The sequence below is a fragment of the Streptopelia decaocto genome (assembly GCF_964273445.1).
Source record: "Streptopelia decaocto genome assembly, chromosome: 1".
Lineage (NCBI taxonomy): Eukaryota > Metazoa > Chordata > Aves > Columbiformes > Columbidae > Streptopelia > Streptopelia decaocto.
Window position 1 is genome coordinate 87,765,743 of NC_138663.1, and position 22,390 is coordinate 87,788,132.

General features: G+C 42.2%; 1 protein-coding gene across 2 annotated transcripts in view; it reads left to right on the top strand.

Moving 5' to 3' along the window:
• The first annotated feature begins 5,547 nt into the window (after positions 1-5,547).
• GSK3B (glycogen synthase kinase 3 beta) overlaps positions 5,548-22,390 on the top strand; it is a 157,150-nt gene continuing 140,307 nt past the window's right edge. Inside the window, exon 1 of one of the 2 annotated variants that reach the window (XM_082046797.1) lies at positions 5,548-5,785. In XM_082046797.1, the coding sequence (XP_081902923.1) occupies positions 5,698-5,785 (88 nt within the window). In that variant the 5' untranslated portion in view covers positions 5,548-5,697. The remainder of the gene's footprint in view (positions 5,786-22,390) is intronic. The other variant, XM_082046798.1, reaches the window with a different exon arrangement.

Consider the following 22,390-nt stretch of genomic DNA (forward strand, 5'->3'; position numbering starts at 1 on the left):
GAAACTGTCCAGCTGAACAAGACCTTCTCCTGGTACAGTGGGAAACCTGACGCCTCTTTCAAGATCCAGTGGATAAGACCAACCTTAAACCTGCGCAGAACATCAGCGAGGAGGACTTTCACAGGATGCATTTGCCTGCTTAGTGAGTCACTGATGTTTTCCGTGTGTTGCAATGTTGCCAGGAACCTGTATTCGGTGTCTCTGTTTGTTCGACTGCACTGCAAAATTGGGAGATAGCTGTTCGTAGTTCCTGTTACATTAAACTGTTTGGACCGCTTGGCTCTATTGGTTTTGGCGATCTTACTTGGAGTCTTGCAAGGCCCGGGTGCACCCACACACATCCAGATCAGCAAAACATCAGCTCTTCTCTGAAGCAATCCTTGGTGATGACATATTTTGTGACAGGAAATCATTGCAAAATACCGGGTTCTCAGGATTAAAAACCACTGTCCTGATTATAAAAATAAATGCAACAGGTACATTCTAAACATAGATGCCTTTGGATTTTGTTCTGGGAGAAAAATCAAAGCCACTTTTAGGGATTTATTGTCTAATCATTAACGCCTGAGAAGGCAGTAAATTTATTACTGTTACAATCTCTTATTTTCCATTGGAAAAAGAAAGTTCAAGTTCAACCATAACCATTGAGTTTGCCCATGCCAATCAAACAAGAGACAAGCCATTACAATACCTCACTAAATTGTTCTGTTGATAATTCCCTTGGCAATATGAAGGAATTATATGCCAGACTGGTAGATCCATTAGTATCGTTTTGATTCACTAGCGTAATAAAGTTCAAAACAGCCTTGAATGACTGCAACCTTATCAGGCTTGTGGGGGTAGCCCTGTCACCGTGGCTTCTGGGGCAATGACCCAGTAAGAGCTGCAAGGTAAGCAAACAGAAAATCTTCCTGCTGATCACCCAAAAAGGAAGCAACAGAGGAAGAAAAAGCAGGAGTTCCCTGCACAGGAACATGTCTGCTCGTGCATGTTGAAGCAGGCCTATTCAGCGTCTGATTAAGATGATTGAAGTTTATGGTGATTTATGAAATGTGAACAGATAAATGAAAACCCCTGAACAAACAAACAAAAAGCCTCCTCTCTTCTTCTACTGAGCTCCTTAAAGCTTTGTTCTACCCATTTTCCAATTCACTGCCACCTTATGGCATTTAAGAGAGATAACAGTAATTTCTATCAGATGCTTCGTATTTTCAGGCAGCCTCCCTGGGAACTTGGATGTTACAGAAACATAGCAGGTATGAAACTGCCCCTTGCAGCCAGATTTGGAGCAATATTAATGTCTGAGATGCTGGATTATACTTGCTTGTGAAAACTGATCATTAAAATGTCAATTCTATTTATATTTGCAGATTCTAAAGGGAGGTCATTTCATCAGCCAAGGGGCCAAAAATAAATATGAACCTTGCAATATTATCAAAAGAGAATCTTTCACTCTAAAAAAGCAACTAGCTCACTCACGACTCTCTAAAATTATTCTAATTGTCAGTGCATCTTTGAAATGGAGGATGAAAGCTTAATAGATGCCCTTACCATGTGTTTGGGGCTTTTCAGAGAGTAGTCCTAGCTTAGGAAAGAATCTGTGAAAAGACTAACAGAAATTGGAGATGCTTTTCCATCCCTTCAAATACATAATAATCCTCCTTTAAGCACACTTGTGTGGTTTCCTGGTAGATGAGGAGGCACTAGGACTTGAATGGACAGGCTTTGGAGAGGTGGTTGGCTAATTATTACGTGGAAATGTGGGCAGGATTGCCTAATAGGAAATAGCGCAGCTGTGATTTTTGTAGTGTGCATTCCCCAAGTGGATGGTTAGGCTTGGTATTCAGCACAGTGAGATTAGCAATAATCAAGAGGTTTGGGTTTAATATGGGTTGCTTTGGCACTGAAAAGGAACCTGGGTGATTTTAGGGAAGGGCTACACCATATACAGGAGGACAAGCACAAAGCTATTTTCCTGATGTAACCTTGTTCTCTGTAAGTGAATTAAGTTGATTTCACATTTGTATTATCGGATTGTAGACTTGTTATAAAGCTTTAAGGGATATTTTTCAAATAGACACTGTCAGTGTAAATTATGTATTGCTCTGATTTTTATTTACTACTATTATGAGCAACAATAAATGCTGAAGCAAAGAGCTCGTCCTCCCCCACATGCTCTTTTTCAGACTGCCAACTTTTTCAAGTAACAAAGCTTGGCTGTCTCTCTTGAGTTGGTTCTCCTGTTTATGTATTCTTTGGAAAAAAATGTCAGAAAATAAGAAAATGTGATTTGCATTGGTATTTTGGTGCTCAAGGCCAGAAAAAAAAAAAAAAATCAGGCTCCTGACTAGAATGTCTGTGGCATATTTCAGGTAGAAAGCTAGACAATGCCTAGCTGCCTATCCACTTTGTCTTATTATCTAAGATCACCCTTTAGGGAACTAACTCAATCTGTACCCCTAATTATTGACAACTAGTCATGCCTGGGGTTGACAGCGCTACCAAAACTGGAAAGGAAATATCATTTTTGTGGTTGGTGGCTTATTGAGACTGTGTCTCAGCAACATTTGAGACAGCAGTGTCTCAGAGGGGGGCTGAAATGATGAGTATGGTTGGGGAGTTTGGGGTGGCTGCAGTTCCACTCCAGTACTGTCATTTCAGACTCTTTTAGTCCTTGTTAGGGCATACCACTCTCAGCTGTCAGGTTTCCAGCTGTACAGAGCTGCACAGGTAGCTCATGATGAATCAAACCTTAAACAATCCCACGTCCTTTGTAGTAGGTAAAACCATTCATCATTTATCAGGAAGCAAAAAGGTTTCCAGCAAACCAAGCACCCTGGGGCGAGCAAACTGCTGAACGGGACCATTTGGAGAGACTGGGTTTGTTTTCTGCTTTAGAAAACAGCTCTTTTAAAGAATAAATTTTAGCTGCCTTTGGCCAGGTCTTTGTTTCCTCACATAGCAATGTTGTTCACAACAGGACTAAAAAAAAAAAAAATGTAAAGGTAACTCTGGCAGTGTTTTGATGCTTTGAAAAGCAAGCAGCTCTTAGCTAGATTCTAACACTGGCAAAAAGTGCTTCTGCTAGTCCAGGTTATTTTACTTGTGGTATAAACTATTATGGCAAGAACTTTTTTTTTTTTTAATGGCATAAGCAAGCACTGCTCAATTTTTGCTGAGGTCTGCCCAGTAGTTTCACTGAGGTTGCAGGAGGCAGCAGTACTCCAGCACCTGCTTTGCCACAGCTGGGAACCAATGCCCCTGGGGATGCTTCAGAACCCTGAAGAAGTACAGGCTCTTCCAGAACAGAGTGTGGGACTTCGGCCAGGGCCAAGCAAAATCCACTCATGGTGGCACCGAGACAGGGATACAAAAGGACAGCTTAGCGGCTCTAATACAAACACTGTTTCCTGCAAGAATGTCTTGCTGGTAACAAATGAACTGGGAGAACCTTCCAAGAGACTTCATCTTCTTGCCTCATCGCTCAGCCCAATCTCTGCAGAACAGGTTTACCATAATTTCAGGTGCCACCTCTGTGACTTCCAGCATACTACTGTTATTTTCCTCAACAAGTCACCTCACCACACCGCTACCCCTTGCTACAGCAGCCAGGTTTTCCAGTCAAGCACACCAAAGGCCTCCCAATGACACTGCATGCGGTGGCAACAGCTGGTTCAATGTCTTTTGTCTCTCACAGCTCGACGAGGGGCTGAGGGCAGGTGCACAGGACCTCAGTCCCTGACGGGTTTAAGCACAAACGCCTTTATTTGGGAGTATTTGCGCGAGGCTTTTTTCACACCACTCCCTCTGCTCTGCGCTGCTCAAGCGGTTTAGCTCGTTGCCGTACAGGCCTCGGAGCCGCCGCCGGAGCACAGGTAGGACCTGAGGGGCGCCGGCTTCCCCTCCCCGAGGCGCGAAGGGCCGGCCCGAGGGCACCGGGCGGTGACTGAGCCATCCCGCACCCCCGGCTCGCCCGGCGCGCCGCACTGCGCATGCGTGCTCCCCTCCCCCCGGCCCCGCCCTGCGCGCCCGGTGAGGTCATAAAGGTGAGCGGCTGTGCCCCGAAGGGACTGAGCGCTGCCCGCAGCCTCGGGCTTGGCGATTGGTCCGTGGCGGGGAGCTGGATTGCGTCTTCGGGCCGCCTCATCGCCGGGAGCCAATCGGAGCGCTCCGCCGGGGGAGCCAATCGCGGCCCGCGCCCGCCCTCCCCCTCGGGCTGTGGCTTGAAACCGTCCCAGGGCTGTGTGACAGCGGCAACGCGCCACCTGATTGGCTCTCCTGTTTCGGCTCTCTTCGGGTTGGCCCGGCGATAGCCGGAAGAGAGGGCTCCTTCCTATTGGCTCCCCGACAGCGCTGCTAGGGCGGTGGCAGCATTTTCCGATTGGTTGTCCGTTTTGGTTCGGGGAGACTCGGCTGCGCTCGTGACGCCTCTGTGATTGGTTACGATCCGTTACAGGCATTTTCGTAACGAACTCGGGATTGGTCCCGAGAAGGCTCGGCTCTTTCCGTAAGGGCCTCGGGCTGGGCGCTAGCGAGTGCGTTGGGTTCTTCGTCTGGGTATTCACAGAAGGTGCTTAGGGCCGTTCCGCAGCGTAGGGCGGCGACGGGCATCAGCGGCTGCGCGGCTTTGGCGCGCACACACAGAGCGCAGCAGCAGGAGCCCGGCACGCAGCGGAGGCAGCAGCGAGGACAAAGAGACTGATCGGCAGAAGCGGGGAGGGGGGGCCCGGCCGGAGGCTTCAGCTGGGCGGGCGAGTCCCATGTGCCTTGGACGCCCGTGGGAGCAACAGCCGCCGCCACCGCGAGCACTCTGAAGCCGGCTGAGGAGAAGCCGGGAAGCCGCCGTCATGGCCTGCCCCGCCGCCGCCGGCCGCCGCCCGCAGTGCACCCTCTCCAGCCTGATCCGTCGCCAGCTGCCCCTGCGGGCGCAATGAGGAGCCGCGCCGGAGCCGCCGCCGCCGCCTCAGCACCGCACTGAGAAGCCTTAGCGAGCGAGCGAGGCCGCCCGGGCCGCTTCACCCCTACTCCGCCCGCCGCGGATCCCACCGCCCCTGCCGGATCCCCTTGCGAGGGAGCCGCATCACCTCCTGTCGGTGGCTTCGGGAGCCCCGAGATCCTTCCGCCGGGGAAAAAAAAAATAGTCCTGTTCCCTGCCGCCTCCTTCAGAGGCGAGGGGGAAGGAGAGGCGAGGCGAGGGGAGGGGAAAGAAAGAGGAGGAAGAAAAAAGAAGAAAAAGGAAAAAAAAAAAAAAAAAGAAACCCAGCGAGGGATCGGAGGAGCCAGGCCGTGAGCCTCCGCCCCATGTGACTGGCGCCCAGGGTGGGGGCAGCGAGGCCTAGCAAACCCCCCTCGCTCGCGGCCGGGAGCAGGAGCGGCGCCGGGGGTGCTGCGGACTGGGCGGAGGCGGCTCTTGGACCCACCGGCACTGCCGGGAAGGATGGTTTTGTGAGCAACGGGCGGCGTGAGGAGAAGGAGGAGAAAGAAGAAGCCGGGCGAAGAGCGCGACAGAGACCGAGAGGGGAGGGGGCTTCCCCGGGGGGGGGAAGGGGGGGACCCGGCGTTTCATGTGGCGCGTCCCGCCCGTCTCCTCCAGCTGAACGAGCGAGGGAGCGGCAGGGCCCGCCGAGCCGCCGGGGCGAGGCGGAGGGGGAAGGCAGGAAGAGAGAGGTGATCGGGGCAGAGCAGGAGCGGGAGGCCATGTCCGGGCGGCCCAGGACCACCTCCTTCGCGGAGAGCTGCAAGCCCGTGCAGCAGCCCTCGGCCTTCGGCAGCATGAAAGTTAGCCGTGAGTATCCTGCCGCCCTGCGCGGGGGGGTGGGTGCCTGGTTGTCTGTCTGGCCCTGCTGGGGCTTCCTCTTCCCCCCCCCCCCCGCTCTTTTCCCCGCTCTCCTTCGCCGAGGCGGCGGGCGGGAGCCCGGCCGGGGGCCGAGCGAGCGAGCGGCCCCAACCCCGGCGGAGGCAGCTCCCTTTCTCTCCCCTTCCCCCCTCCCTCCATTAACCTTGAATAGGCGCACGCCGCCGCTTCGTCTGGGGCCTGTTGGACAAAAAAAAAATGCCGGTTGGTTTGTTCTCTCCTTTAGCCTCTGATCGCTGCCAGCGTTGTAAGCGGCCTCTGGCTGATTAAAAAGCTTTTTTTTTTTTTTTCCTTCCCTTTTTCTTTGTGAAACTGATTGTCAGCTCCACAGCCTGTATTTCCTTATTATTACCCCTCCTCGAGAGGAGGAAACGAATTGCGGACACGCAGGTATGGCTGTGACATTCACGTTCATTATGCGTTTTTAAGCGCTCCTGGCTTTGAAGGAGAGGGCTTGGAAGATTTTTCCATGCACCCGTAGATCGGGTGTGAGCACCTTTTAGTCCAGCCCATTAAAAAAAAAAAAAAAAAAAAGTGTGGGGGAGGGGGGCTTACAAAAGGTGTCTCTAATGTCCTTTAGGCTCTGGTAAAATGCTCAGTAGAGGGGATAAGAAAATGGCTATTTTGACATGTTAGCCTATGGAATAGTTATTTTAAGCTCAGCGTGCCTCTTCCAGTTTTCTGATCAGAGGAATATTGAGAATGAGGCCTGTGCTTTATTCTGCACAGACATGTTGGAAAATGTGTTTAATATGTGCCCTTTCTTCATATTCTAGCTTGTGGGATTGGCTGCTTTATGTGATTTAAAAATATGTATTGAATCTGAACAAGTGCACAGTGTGAATGGAAAAAGGCCTAGTTCTGAGTCGTTTAAGGTTGACTATATGCTTATAATAGAGAATTTCTTAACCCTTGATTTGAATATGTTCATATTAACAACTAAATTGTTCTTCCAGATTCATATTAATAGAGTAGTTTTCAGATATATTTTCTATTTTCTTACAGAAGCACGAGGTGGGATCTTTATGGGGCCTGGAATGCTTGATATGCATTACCATTAAATTGATTTATTTGATACTTGCATACAGACACACCTGACATGGCTCTGTGTGTGCATGCGTGCATATATATCATATTGTTTCAGGCATTTCATGTCAAAGCACTGTAAGGTTGTGAGCTTTTTGACAGCTCAGAAATTCTGACGTTTTTCTGCACTGAAATGTCTTCCACTGCGGTTGAAGCCTTGAAGAGAGCATTGGGCTGGGGGTCTGTAGTCTGCCTTGTATCCGCATGATCAGCATGCCTGCAGCGCTTTTGAAGCCATGGGTGCAGTTAACCCATATGAGCAGCATAAGAGTGTATGTTTGATCAGGTCCAGTGTTAGCCTTTGTTAAGGATTCTTGGTTTGTGTGGAGAAAAACTGGATGACTCAATTTTAATTTATTGATTTACTTTATGCGCGTGTGGAATAGGAAGTGGGTCTTGTTGATTAGTATTTCTGCAGTTGGATATCTAAGCCAAGTGAGACCTGGACCTGTCATGCTCAGCAACTAGATTTCTCTTATTCAAGCTCTGAAGTTTGGTTTTTTGAAAGGTCATTGATGCTCCTATTTATTTGAGGTCAAAGACTAGACAGATGCTTGCCTGTCAAGAGGGTGCTAACTGATGCAGACTAACAAGTTTGCAAACATGACTCAATCCCAAGTGTGTATAACTGAGGGAGAAACAAAGGCTGTAGCATAAAGCACACACACTTGTGATAACCCCCACAGTCGCTCTTGTCATGTGCTCCTGGTCCTTCTGCTGTCTGGAAAAAAATGTCAGAACAAAGCAGGAGAACCGTAGACGAGGACTGCCTGGGAAATGCAGTTTATATTTTCAGTTAATCTATCCATGTAAGATAGTCGAGGAAGCTAACTTTTTTTTTTTTATTTGTAGGAGGGAAACATTGTTGGGTGTCAAAAAGGGTTATATTTTTCTGTTTCTCATGAGTTTTGGTAGCCTCTTAGGGTATAATGTAGCAATTCATCTATTACCAGTGTTAATACTTGAGGAAAAAAAAAGATAAAATCACTTATTTGATGAACAGAGAGTTTGCTGGCACTTTCATTTTGCTATATATTTACAGACTGATACTTAGTTACATTCTGAGTCTTTTTGAGTGAAAGCTGGAACAAAAGAGTCCTTGTGAGGCAGGTGAAAATTGATGGCTGGGTATCTTCTGAGTTTATCGGACATCTTCAGTACATCTGTCTTGGTGCAGGTATTTTCCGAGTCATCAGGGAGCAAAACCTGACTTGATGTCAGCCTTTTTACTTTTATTTGTTATCCTGGAGTAGTGGCATGACGACATTAAATGATGAAGTCACTCTTGCTCTGGTGTCTGTAGCTGTTGCCACTCCTGGCTGAGCACTGCAACAGTGATCTAGGAAGGATGAATCCAAGTGATGAGGAAAGTGTTGATAAAGTAGTGGAGCAGGGCTCAGTGATCCGTGTGTTACCTGTGAAGAGCAGCACTGGAACCTTACAGTGATTGCTCTTCTCCCCAAGGCGTATGGGGGAGGAAGAGTGAGCAAGGATTTTTCATCTCTTCACTGAGTAATTTATTAGACTTAATTTATGAGACTTTGTTGTAGGAAGTTGGTAGGAAAGTCAGAGCCTTGAATGAAAGGATGGGAGCCTACCAACAATTGCTTCTCTGCTGGCTCTTGGGAAGGATGACTTCGCATGCATGTTGCTGTTGCTGTGTAATAAACATTACAAGGGTTTTAACATCTCTGTAAGAGTAGGAGCCCTGTGACCTTCTTATATATCTTTCGGTCCATACCAGCATAAAGAGTACCTTCTAAAACTTAACTATTTTTTCTCTATTTATATTTTGGTGGTTTTGAAATTGCAAATCATTCCACCATTTTTTCCACCTTAGATGGATTTCTACATTGAATTGATTCCCAAATATGTTATTCTTTGTGGAGGTCTGTATTGCTGGGTTTGTAGGTTTTCCCTGCACAAACAAGACAAAAAAGGTGTGTGCTCCTTGTGTGGAGCATGTCCTTCAACAGGAGGGAGATGAGCTTCCAGTTCTTCACTTGCTGATACTATCAACCTGCTGGTTATAGTATAAGAGAAGATGTATGGGACTGAAGCTTTCTTTTGTTGTTCACCTAGTTGTTCTTGCATTGCTTCCAGATGTACATTGTTTCCCAAATGGGACAAAAATAATCCTGAAATATAAAGGGTAGTCATGCAACACATGACCAAAAATATCTGTATAAAAATAGAAGTCTCAGACTTTGCAGTTTGAGAATTTTCATCTAATGACTGTGGAATTGATTTTTTTTTTTTTTTTTTTCCCCCTGGAGCTTCTGGAAAATAAGGCTTTCAAGTAACACCAAGTCCTTGTAGACAGCAGTGCTTATTGTAACTGTAGCCAATTATCTTGTTGGTCTGCAGTAAATAATGTCATGGCTAAGGCTTGCCATGAAGAGTTTTTTTGTTCCATGTGTGAGTGTCATGTCTCTGTAATTGGTTATGCAGAAGTTGTTAACTTGGAGGGTGAGGAAGGCAATTCTATTTGCTTTAGCTAATTCTGATGTTGTACACATACTCTCGGTTGCAAAATCTAAAGGACAATCTTGTAATAATTCATTTTAGACTCTCTGGAAGAATGTTACAGTGATGCCAAACTTGGGTTTTGCTGAAGTTTTTATTTTCTTCTTGGATTCACTGTTTTTTGTACTGTATAATCTCCCCAAAGTACAATAGCTTGATAACCTTGTATTGTTGTGTACTGTTAGCATATGGTACTGCTGCTGGCACTTAAGTGTGATGCATCTTTTGTTAGTATAACGGCTCTTTAAAAAGTGGTTTATGAAGGAATAAAGTCTGGGAGTTTGTTGCTCTGTTATTAGCCACTTCACAAGCCAGGATGTAAAAGTGACTGCTTTTAGGTAGCATGTGGTGTCTAGGTGATGGTTTAGTACTGTGTGATGTCCAGGTAGGTGTGTAAGAAGAGCCTGGGAAAAGAGCACCCTGGGCAACTTCAGTGAGAAGGAATGAGCAGGGCTGTTGAAACTGGTGAAATGAGATAATGCCACCTTCTCTTTCTCAACCCAGTTAGGGTAGGGCCCTCTCTATTGCTTTGATAGCAGTTTCTGCCTAATTGGTTGCTGAAACTGGAAGCCGCCCATCCTGCTCTCCTTGCTGGAGAAAGGAAGAACACTCCCTTCCAGAAGCCTGCTGCGTGTTCTGTGTCTGGCTGTCGCTGATCTTGGCCCTGTCCAGCTTTCTGACTGCTGCTGGGTGAGCGGCTTTCCTTGGGCCTAAACTCGAAAGAATTGCACTAATGGCCTCAGCCAGTGGCCACGTGCTCTACAGTGAAAAGTGTCTCATGCTGTAGCGCCCTGAAGTTATCCCTTGCAGTTTGAAAAGGAATAAAACTGCTGTCTGCTGTACTTAGTTCTGACACTGCCAAACTATTTTCTGTTTTTTTTCGTGTCATTAGGGGTAGTTGAGGAGAAAAATAACTAATAAAAAGGTGAGGCCTGCCAGTGGAACCTTCCAAATGATAATTTGATTAATTATTCCACTGTGTCCTCTGCATCTTGTTTCTGTGGCTTGGTGGTTTGGTTGCTGGCTTTTTTTTTTTTTTTTTTCTTGTAAGACATTGGAGTTTGTCCTGAACCTTTTCTTCTTGTTCCATCACTATTCTACATGTTTCTTCTTCCTTATGCTGCTCCACAGAGGTGATCCCCTATTGTATTATCACTAGTTTCACCTTTTCTACTTTTTAGCAATATTGTTCACCTGTTTACACGGCTCTGGAAACCAATATGGCTTATGGAGTATGTACCTTGCCTGTGTGCATCCTAGCTCTGGAAGCTGTTGTATCACTTCATCCGTTAACTTCATAGGGCCTTGTAGGTATCACAAAGCAGTGGTGGTTTATGTACTCTGATCTTTTTCTTGGGAGATAAGTACTTCTTTGGCATATATTGCTGAAGACTACGCCACAGGCTGAAGGGCTTCCCTTATACTTCCCCAAGAGTTCTTTAATTTTGATGTGTTATATCTTTACGTGCTATTTTAGATAGAACATTTAGGATTTTCCAGTATTGGTGTCCAGTTTACTCGTCGCAGGTCTTCATAATGTTACAGATTTGTGGGCTATTGCTGTTCCCCCAACCCATGCTCTTTCTTAAACTAGATGGATGTATGATGTAAATAAGACTGGAAGCCTACAGGGTATCTGTGTCTGAAAAAAGTCTGCAGTTTCATACTGTGACCACCTCTGGTATTTTCTGAAATGAATTAATGCTAAACCTTGTAGTTATTTGAACAGATTAGCTAATAACATGCAAGGTGTTTGGAGAACACTTGCAGCCTCTTGGTTCAGACTGTTGGAGTCTCTTTATTTTGAATGTTGTTTTGAATTACTTTGAGTCCTGTTTTAAACTGAAAGGTCAGTTACCTTGAGTTTCCAAAAATTTCTATAGATTTAAACTCGATTTTTTTTTTTGTTTTGTTCTGTTTTTTTGTTTTCTCCCTTTTGTTTTGTTTAAAAAACAAAACAGAAAACCAAAGCAACACAAAACTTTGAGGATTTTTAGTCACCCGTAGCTAGTCTGGGAAGTGCTAAAGTGTCTGTCTTCTGCAGAAGCTCTATGGTTGGTGGAGTTACTTGGCTGTTTTCTGAATTTAATGAACATCAGCCCAGTGCAGCCTTGAAAGATGAACAAAATTTTCTAGTCAAGCAGCTATGGAAAGGAGCTTCTTGAAAGTTTAAATGCCTCGTGAAACAGCTCCCCTCATTTTTATTTGACCCAAGTCCATATAAAATCCAAAATTTTGTCTTGTCAGCACTTCCTTCAGTAAGCCACACAAATAGATGCTCCTTTATTTATGTATGCTGAAAATAAATGCTAATTGCAGCTTTTACAATATGGCAAGAGAAGATACTCCCTCACACATAAAGGCTCAAACCCCTGGAGTGCTCTACAGGTCAAACACCCTATCTTTAGGTGCAAAACCAGGAGAACCTTCTTGTACTTCTCATGTAATGGATGTTGTTGCTAAAGTGCTGCATACTGCCATTGGGAAAGACTTAAGTTTGGAGACATGATGGTTTATGCTGCTTTGTTTTTTTTTAAAAGTGTAGCTGTATATGAAGTGCATTGCAGCAACTTGGTCTTAAGGTGAGAGAAGTCTGAGACACAGTAGCAAGATCTGGTACCAAGATATACCTCTGTGAGAAATGGCTGCAACATCATATTCATACTCAGATGAGGTGTTTCTGGTCAGTGGGTCAGTGCTGCTGTATTTCATTAAACAGAAGCTGAAAATGAAGCTCTAGCTGAAGCTTTTGCAAACTAGATTTGGATAACCACTATAGACAGAAGAACTGCTTTAATGAAATCTTCAGAACCCCTCCTGCCCCCATTGGTACTGTTTCACCGTGCCGTAGAGAGAGGATCAGTTATGTAGGTGTAGCTCATGACACAGTGCATGTTCATCTCGATCGTATATCCTCTGACAGTGCTGCTATGTGATGTTCTGTCTGTGCAGTAGGAGAGATGAAATTATTTCAAAAGAAATCCATGTTGGAGACCTTACTAAAAGCATTTCTGTATCACCCTCTGAGAACTGTGAAAAATGTGGGTGCCTAGAAGTCATAATGATGTGTCTCTAAAAGAAGTGGACAATGGTTTTTCTTGTATGATCAGTGCTATTAAAGAATATTTCATTAGGTGTTCTTGCTACAGATGACTTGTCTGTTATTCAGAGAAGGAAATAAAGCAAAGCAGTTCATTCTGTACTTTTATCTCCTGCAGACAGGAAGTAGATCTAAGCAGTTAAGGCAATTTGTGTTCTCACCCAGGTCTGTCTTATAATGGAAGAAAGAAAAATGTAAGTAGCTTGTCAGTGTCAAGACTGATGGCTTTTTAAACAAAAGCCATACAGCAACAGCTCCTTCTGAAGGGATGGTGCCAGTCCTTGCCAAGCGTGTTGCCACTTCTCCGTAGTAGCAGGCCCAGTATCTTCTGGCTTAGCCTCATCAGCTGAGAGGCTGTAAGCTTAGTATCAGTATCCGTGCTTCCTGCACATGCACTTGACTAGTGAGTTGATATTACCTGGGCAAAAGTGAGTTGCCAAGTATCTTCCACATGATTAATTTCTTGATGATCATTTGCAAGGTTTATGTGTCAGTAACGTGCTGTCAGTTTAGCTGAAGGAATAGCACTGTGTGGTCGCAGAGGACCTTTGTGCCTGCCATGCTTACAGTGAAGAAAAATATAGTTTCATATCTCTGTAATAAGTCTGAATATGGCTGTCTCTTGCTTTGTAGGTCATGTTGAAAGTAGTGAATGACTGCTATGCTGTTATGATAAGTTTGAGTTGATTTTATTTAGGGACAGCTGCTAGTATTTTTCCTTTATTTAGGTAGCTTCTGTTGATTTTATTTTTGAGTCTGGAAAAACATCTCTTAAATATAATGTATCATAGGAGTGTGTCGTGGTATAGTTACATTGCTCGGTGTGTCTCTTCAGGCAATTGGGCAGATTTGAAGAAACCTGTTAGCAGTCTAAGTGCCTGACAGTAGATGATCATAGAGATCATCACCTGCTGATCAGAAGAGAAGGGGAAGATGTTCCTGATTCATGGCTCTGGATAAGTAATGCTGTAGAGGGTGTGTGAGATTTAGAAGTACTGCACTGCTCTGCATGCATGAAGGTTAAGTGGCTGCTGAAGTTGCCACTGGCTGTTGGATCAGAACACATAGGAGAGGAGTTGGGTGTTGGCTCTGAAGTTATAACCAGAAGGGAAAGCAGCAGCTGAATTTTTCCAACCAAGGCAGACTTCTTACAGCCACAACTGTAGAACATCATCTGTTTTGACTTTTTTAGTAGGAATATAATTCTTGTCAGCTACAAAACCTGTAGTTCAAAGAAGTATCTTTTGCCAGGAATGCAGGCAATTGTTTAGTTTTCAGACAGGCCAAGAATATGTTTTTCAAAAAGATAAACTGAAAATGTGACTGTTGCTGCAGAGAAGAATTTGATTTTTCTTGCAGTGTAGAAAGAAGAAAAACTATTTAGTTGCAGTTAATAGTGCCAGTCTGGTTTTCTTCATTCACACCCTGCTGGAAACAGTTACATATAACCTATATTATTTGTATCTCATCTCTCATGTACTTCATTTGTTTTAAGTATCTATTAAAAAAGATAAGTAACATAATGAACTGACCTGTACCAGTGGGTTTCCTTGCGGGAGGAAGGGGACACAAATTCATCAGCCCAAATAAACAGAATATTTGGTTGTTGGCCAAGTAAACATGAATCATTTGGCACAGATCTGTATCTCCATGAATGAAGTCCATAGCCATAAATGAATTTCCCCACATTTGTAGGAGGTTGAGTATCAGCACCAGAAAGAATGTTTTGTGCTTTGCTGAGAGAATAAAAGCTTTCTGGCAAGGCATACTTTTTGCAAGTGAGTAGATGTAAGGCTTCTGGAATGGTTTTTCTTGATATATACAGTTGCTCAATTGAAACCTCAAGAAGCGGAAAATAATGTTGTCCTTGAGAAGATTGTATGTGTTGACCATTTCACTTCTAATCTTGCCGTCTTACTCATGATTTTATGTACTAGCTTGGGAGCTACAGATATGTATAGTGTAATGCAGTGTAGTAGTTGCAAAGTAATGAGTTGTTTTTAGTTTTTTGTGGTTTTTTTTTTTGTTTTGTTTTGTTTGTTTTTTTTTCCTGTGTTCCTTGGAGAACAGAGAGACTTTACTAATGAAATTTCAGTTTTAGGGACTTTGAAACAGGTTTACAAAAATTCTTAATTTTGAATTACATGTTTTAGTAGCCGCAATGGACTGCAGAGTTGATTTGAGTCTTGGGGAAATGCTTTAAAGGCCCATGGAAAGCTAGGTGGTTTTCTTCTGTTTATCTGGTTTTGTTTTCTGGTGGGTCAGCTAGTGAATTTACTAGAGACAAAAGCATGAGGTTTGTGCAGAGTAGCAGAACTTTACTATTCCAGAAATTTTGAGCCTGAAATTCAGATGATATTCCTCATTTGGGAGAGAAGGGAGAGCTTTGATTGCAGCTCCCGGTGCAGAAGGTACTACCATTTTTAGATTGAGCTCAGCTTTGAGGTTGCTCCTCTTTGATAAGTGCAGGAGGCATGAGTTAGTTTGGGGTTGTCTATAGATTTTTATTTTATTTTATTTTATTTTTTTTTAGTGCAAGTGACATGGGGATGGTAGTTGAGTATGTTTGTTGCACTCTTTACGTGTCTGAGTAATAAAGTTCGCCAGCAAATTCTCTGAATGTCATTTAATTGGAGTGTGTTAGAAAAATGTAGCTGGCTTAATAGAAGATCTTCGTAGGGTAATGAATACTACTAAATCTGCAGGTCTCTTCAATTTCCTGATAGGCTTAACTTCAATGGACTGAAGATTCTCTTCAGCTGTAGTTACTGTCTTTCAGTGTCCATGGAAGCTGACAAGGGCATTGCTGGGATCTGTGACAGCAAAAGAATGGCGGCTGTTTTCCCAGGTAGCACGTTTGAAATGCCTGTGGGATTTTGCAGACAGGTATAGATATTCATGAGGCAACAAACAACACTTTCTGTGTGGTGTCAATGCTTTGGCTTTATGCAGTAGCCTGTGATTTTTTTTTTTAATAATTCACTAGATTTTTTTTTTCACTGGTAACATTTGAGCAGTTAATGACTGACTGTAAATTTTGATTATAGTGGGCCAAATCTAAAAGGGAGTAGTGCAGAGGTGTTTGTTATGTCCATAATTTTTCATAATTTTGATACTTCAGAAATACTCATGTCGAGACACTGACACTGCCCACATTTTAAAATGTCTGGTGAAAGCCTAATTTTCATTCTTATGTGGTGGTGTAATTACAAAATGCAAATTTCTTTTGGAGTTACTTTAGAACATGTAGTTGCCACATATACCTTTTTACTTTATTTGGACGTTGTGGGGGCATTGTTTAGGCAGGGTTTTCTTGTGGTGGTGTGTGTTGTGTGGGGTTTTTTGTTGGTTGGTTGCTGTGGTTTTTTTTTTTTTTTTTTTTTTTGTTGTTGTTGTTGTTGGTTTTGTTTTGTTTTGTTTTTTTTTAAGAGCAACTGGAAGGGGTTTGTGGCAGACCAGGTCAAACTCAGTAGATTTCAGATGAGAACAAATAATGATAAATTGTCCTCTAGCAGCTCCCTTTACTCCATTACTTTTAACTTGTATTTGTGAGGGCAGCGAGAGACACACACATTGTGCTGGCAGAAATATGATACGGATGGGAGGAGATGATCTAGGTTTCTGAGATCTGGAATTTAAACCTAGACCATGTGTGAAGGCTTTGCTTTAGACCTTCTGCTTTAAAGCCTTTACAGACTGCTTTCAAATGTTCCGCCAAATCTGGGTTGACTAATTACATTTCTGAAGACCAAACTTGGGAGTAATGTTTTAATACTTGAACAATAATTGTTTTGTCAGAAATAACTAACCTGTTTCTCATTTGTCTTCACATGATACTTTCTGTGACTTGGTAATGCACTATTCCACTAGCATTAACATTTAATTTTCCTGCTGCTCCAGGAGCTCTGAAAGAAGCTGCGTTGCAACCTAATGTTCTGTCTTCTATCACTCTAAATACCTTTTTCCATTTGAGTGTTGTGACTATGGGAAACTTCTGTCTTGGCTGCAGACTTTGCATTTAGGTTGTCAGCAAGTCAGTTTTTAAAGAACGTGTTGGTAAGGTAGGAAATGGGATTTCTGAGTTTGTTGAATTTTGGCTATAAAATTTACCATTTTTCAAACTTACAAGAGGTTAGTTTTCAAGTAAGGACATAGTCACTATGTGACTTTAAAATAAGACTTTATATTAATTCAATGAGTTTAAAAGTTTTTAGTATAGTGGGAAGATTAAGACACAAGTTTTACAAGTATTTGCAGTATGATTTAATGAACCTATAACAATCTGTACTGAAGGCTGAGATTCAATACCGATGGATTTTTTTTTTTATGATATTATTGCGAAACCAACAAACAAAACAAAAAAACCCCTACAAAACAAACAAAACCCCACCAACCCCCCAAACCAATTATAACCCTACCCATGTAGTAGGTGTATGTCTGCTGTTTTTTTTCAGGAAGTTATAGTCTCTGTCACTTTTTTTTGACTGGGTGATTCTTACTCTGGGGTTGCTGTGGCTATTATATGGAAAAAGTGTGAGGACTTGACAAAGCTGTTGATATATCAGGCTAGGTTTGTGTTAATGTAGCATATACTGTCACAGAAATGCTGCAAACCTCTGGCTTTTTGCTTTGAATTTTGAATAGGTTGATTTTTCTGTGTTAACATGTGAATGCAAAAGTTTATATTGCTTTCAAAGCTGCTCATGGTATTCTTGTTTGAGTGTCTGAGAAGGCTTGTATGTTTTAACCTGCATGTTTTGGCCATTCACACCTACTGTATGGCCTGGTGTCTCCTGTTTTGTGGCAAGTTCACCTGTCCAAGCATTCTTGTGTACTGCTGTGCTTCCAGTGAAGTCCCGAAGCTGTGGTGCAACAGATTTGCTGGTGTATGGATTTGTCTGCAGGGGTGAGCAATTCTCACTTAGTATTTTGCAGGTATGCCTTCAGTCTGTGTGAATAGAGTAAGAGATTCTGGCAGGGGAAAAAAATGGCTATTAGAAGTGGTATCTCTGTCTGGTGTGCTAGTATGTAAAATATTTTTCTCAGAAATATGAGGAAGAAGCATATGAAAAATAAATTGGTAGCCTGTGAAATTGTGGAACTGATGCAGGGGATTTATGCAGTAAGGAGAACAAAGTGTTGGTGCTGAAGACTACATTTTGTAGAATACTACTGTACATAGGATTTTACAGTTTTGCTTTGAGACTATAGATGCTTTTTTTAATGTCTGTGGTATATTTGAAAGACCTGATATTTCCAAGTGTAGTAGAGAACAAAGGCAAGTATCTCGAAAAATTCAGATAATATCCAGGATTCTGTCAGGAAAAAATAGTTAATAAAAGGGTGGGGAATTTGTCTGCAGATGAAGAGGAATAATGAGCTTTCATCTAACTGAAGAGAGCAGATTTCACTGAACTCCTGGAGTTCTGTCTGTTGAAATCCCTTGAATTGCTCTGGGCATCTCTTGTGCTGTTTTGCTTTGATTTCTCGTTCTATTTGTATTGATATGAAACCCAGTCATACTTAAACATGCAGTGGGTCAGGTGGTGATTATTTGACCATTGTTGTTTCCTACCACTTTCATCAACCTGCATGGAATTATTGTGTGTGTAGAATCAGCTCTGCCATGTTAATTACTAGTTTTTGTGCTTGCATGGAAAATAAGTGATTAAACATGAAATATACAACTACCTCATAATACCTTTCCCCTGTTTTTAAATGAAAATTCAGAGAGCTGTTGCAATAATACTAGCATTCTACTAGATCTGTAATTACACATTAAATAATCTCCTTGGTAAAATGTACCTCTTTGGATGTCCTAAGATAGACTATATAATGTGTAACTCTTCAAATGGTGTGAAAAATGGAGCTGAACTATGGTGACATGTTGGACGATCTGACTTGAGAGCTGGTGCTGCTACTGAAAGTTAAAGAGTGCATTATTTTCTGTAGAATGCAGGAAGGTAGGCTGGTGCAGTTATGAATCTTTTAGCTTCATCTTGGCTTGGCATTAAGAAAAAAAAATCCTGTATGCTACTAAAAGAGAAATAGCTGAAATCCTCTAGATGTTGTTTGAAACTGTCCTTTTAAAAATATGATAGTCTTCGGATTCTTACAAAGTGACCTACCCTGTGGCTGTTCTTTGAAGAAAAGGATGTGTAGACCACATAACTGAAACCTCTTAAAAGATCAGCCATGGAACGTGCTGGTAAATGGACTCAACTATGTGGCATGAAAATACTTGTTTAAAAACACATTATCCACTAAAAACTTCAAATGTGTACTTTTATGGAATACTGCTAATTTTTTCTTCCAGTAATTTAGTCACAGCATAATTTTCATGTTTTTGGCTTTAGGCAGCTCAGAGCTCTTTGTTTCCATAAAGTGATGTTGGACATGGACACTGCAACAAGATGCAGTGCTGGAGGATGAAGTAATTTATTGTTAGGTAAAGCTACTGAATGTGCTTAAAATATATGGTATATGTGTATATATAATTTAAGGTGTATATCTGTGTGCATACCTCCTGTTAATTGCTGTGGTGTTTGGTTATGGCTGCTCTTGGATATAGGAAAGTGGATTAGGCAATGCCTTGATCGGATGCAGTATGTCTGTCCTTACAAATAGAATGTCTTTATATTGTCTGTGCTTACTTTCACACTGTTAACTATTTTATATATCCTAGCTTTTGTTTGTCTAAGAAGGGTCTGCAATCATTATAAAATAAATGTTCCTTTGAAGTTAGGCAGGACTCATGGTTAAACTAGAAGGATGGATCAAGGGAGTTCTGCAGAGTTTTCTTAAGTGTAGTAATAAGTTGTTTTGCAGCTGATCTGAGTATGTTTTCTAGACCCTTCGGGGGTGTTCCAGGGGATAAAGAGCACATGATTAAAATGATCTTGACAAAGCAGTGGTACATAAGTAGGATGAAGTTTAGCAGGGGCAGATAGAGTCTAGTAGTGTTCAGTGACTGTGCATCTACCAGGGTGGGGGATAGCTGGGAAGGTAGGAGATCTGAGAGAATGACTTGGACTTAGATGTTTGCACAGTTGCCATGAATCAACTGATGTTGCAAAACCAGCAAATTTTTTACTGGCTGCATCAACAGCAATGTAATGTAAAATGCATGAAGTTAGCCTTCTCACTTCTCAACATGCTATTAAACTGAAGTCGAAATGCAACAAGTAGTTTTAGTATTGTACTGTGGGAAGAACAGTCTGCAGGCAAAGGGGAATGATCAGAGACCTAGAAAATGTGCTCTAAAGGAAAGCTGAGGGTACTTTTCATTACTGCTTTCAGAGGAGACTGAAGAGATTTTTTTTCTATAACATTCTCTAAATACATTAAAGATATTTGGAAAGAATAGACAAAGCTGTTGTCTTCTCCACCAGAGATAAAACAAGTTGTGTGCAGCAAACATGCTTTGAGTTAGTTGAGTCAACTTTTAAGAACAACAGGAGCACTGGAATACATTAGGAATGCTGTCAGATTCCTGGCAGTGGCTGTTTTAAAAATGAGGAAGTTTGCTGGGTAGTTTATATATAGAAGTTTGGAGAGGTTTTAATTAAGACAGCCTGTGTTCCCTTACGGTCTTATTTTCTGTCATTCTGGTTACTTCTGCATGGTGTTGGGATGAGTTTCAATTACAGCACACTGATCTGTTCCTTCTCCCCTTGGGATGCAGTAGCTTCATACTACTGTCAGCTTGCTGGCAGTTAGTGGATGTGAAGATGAGGATCTGTGAAACTGGCCACAGCTTTCGCCCTTAAAGGCTAGATAAATTATATTAGACAGGTAAGCTTCAGTCTGGGAAATGAGCATATGCAGTGGTTTGTTCTAGCTGTGGCACAATGCTCTAATTTTGAAAAAACTTCCTCAGCCTTGGAGGTCAGGTAAATGTACCATATTTGGAAAAGCTTTGTATGACTGGGGGGGGTCTGTATTTTTAGTTAAAGGTTTAATTTTGAGTGTTCTTTGTTTTTTTTTTGTTTTGACATAAGTGCTCGTCAAATGAAAGCTGGCTCTAGTTTGCTAATCCTGTACTGCAACTGAGAAACACAGACTTCCTGTAGGGGATCTCTGGAGCTTGCTTCATGTGGGTCCTGAGAAAAACAATGCTTTCCTTCAAATTTTTTTTTTTTTTTTTTTTTTTTTTTTTTGGGCCTGTGGTTCTTCAACACCAAAGAACTTAGCCCAAGTAAAGAAATCCTCAGAGCTTCAAGCATAGACCAGGACCATATTACAGTAGCTGTGTAAGTACCAACTTACGATAGGGGGTGTCTGCCCAAAATACCAGTATAGGTAAAATATTTTGGCATATTATGCCAGTCATACATAACTGTCTATTCATAGTTGTCACTTCAGATTTTATTTAATAAATAGGCAAGCGTCTGAAGATTGGGTGTAGAAACCAGATGTTGCATAGAGTGTGAGCCAAGGAAGAAAATTAATTCTTGCTCTTGTATATCCATGGAGTGTGTATATATATATATATATATATTATTTTTTTTATTAGCGTTCTTGGTCAGTGGTCAAATACTTGATATGAATCTTGAAAATCAAAGCATTGGCTTTTTTAACTTCTTCATTCTCTAAAATTTTTAGGGTTTTTAATTGACTTACACCTAGCTTTTTGTCACACAAGTAAGAGGGATGTGTGAAACTGTTGAGAGTTCTCACATAAGAAGCTATAAAGATACTTTAGACCAAAAGTGATCATCTGTACTGATATGTGGTTTCCCATTTGGTGTGGAAATGTTGAGTAGAACTAAACAGTTGCTGCTTTTTCTGTGCCCCTCAAAGCTACAGTCTTATTTAGTATACATGTTAGGTTACTATGGGAGGCTGGAATCCTGAACTATTGTTAATATAATTCCTTTTACAATTGTAACTTGGGTTTGTAAAATTGTGTTGATGCCTTCCTTCCATATTCCAAGTGATTTCAAATATGCAAAAATGGATGTCAAATATTTTTCTTCTAATCTGGTCAAATGAGAGAGAAGAAATGATAATCCTGAAGCATTATTGCAAAGTCCACTTAAGGTACGGCAATGGTCCAGAATGACTTTTGAATTTTCCTATTTAAATCTTTGGCTGATAAAAGGATTAGACCTTTAGCTGTAAAAGAAGCTCTTGCTGGAGACTGTCATACTTCATTTCTGTGCAGTGCTTTGCTTAAGACTCTGCTTAGTGTTTGCTCTGACTTTGACATGCACGAAATAGTCCATCTCTTAGGTGGCTTAGACTGCCGGGCCGTATGGTTCTTTTTTTTTGTCTGCAGCTGTCATCATTTGAATGATGGAAGAGTTTACAACTTAGGTATTGTGGAAAACTTGTTCCTTTTTGCTTTTGATCGCTGTGAGAGACTACTGACATTTTTCAGCTTCAATTCTGTGACAGTAGAGAAGAAATCAACAGAATAACCTGACAGCAGAAATAGCTGCTAGGAAAGAAGCAAGGTAGAGCTTAACCAAGTGGTCTTTTTTGTGTATTGGAATCTCTCAGGTAAATTGAGTTTTCTGAAAATTGACAAGGCTCGAAAATAAATAGTAGCAAAAATATCCCCTCTCTTTTCGGAGCTTGTTTTTGAGTTCAGGGTGTGTTAGATGAGTATGAGACAGTTGGTATGCTAAGTGAAATTGTAAGTTAATGCAGTTCTTATTGAGTTAACTTTCACATGGAGAAGGAAAATTGGGAAGAAGTACTCATTCATTCTCTTCTATACTTGTCAAACTGCTAGTAACTTTTCTTCATGTATAAAGACTCTTCTGGTTTAAATGGTCACATCTTGCTTTCTTGCTCCCTTACCTTAGTTGTAGTCAGTA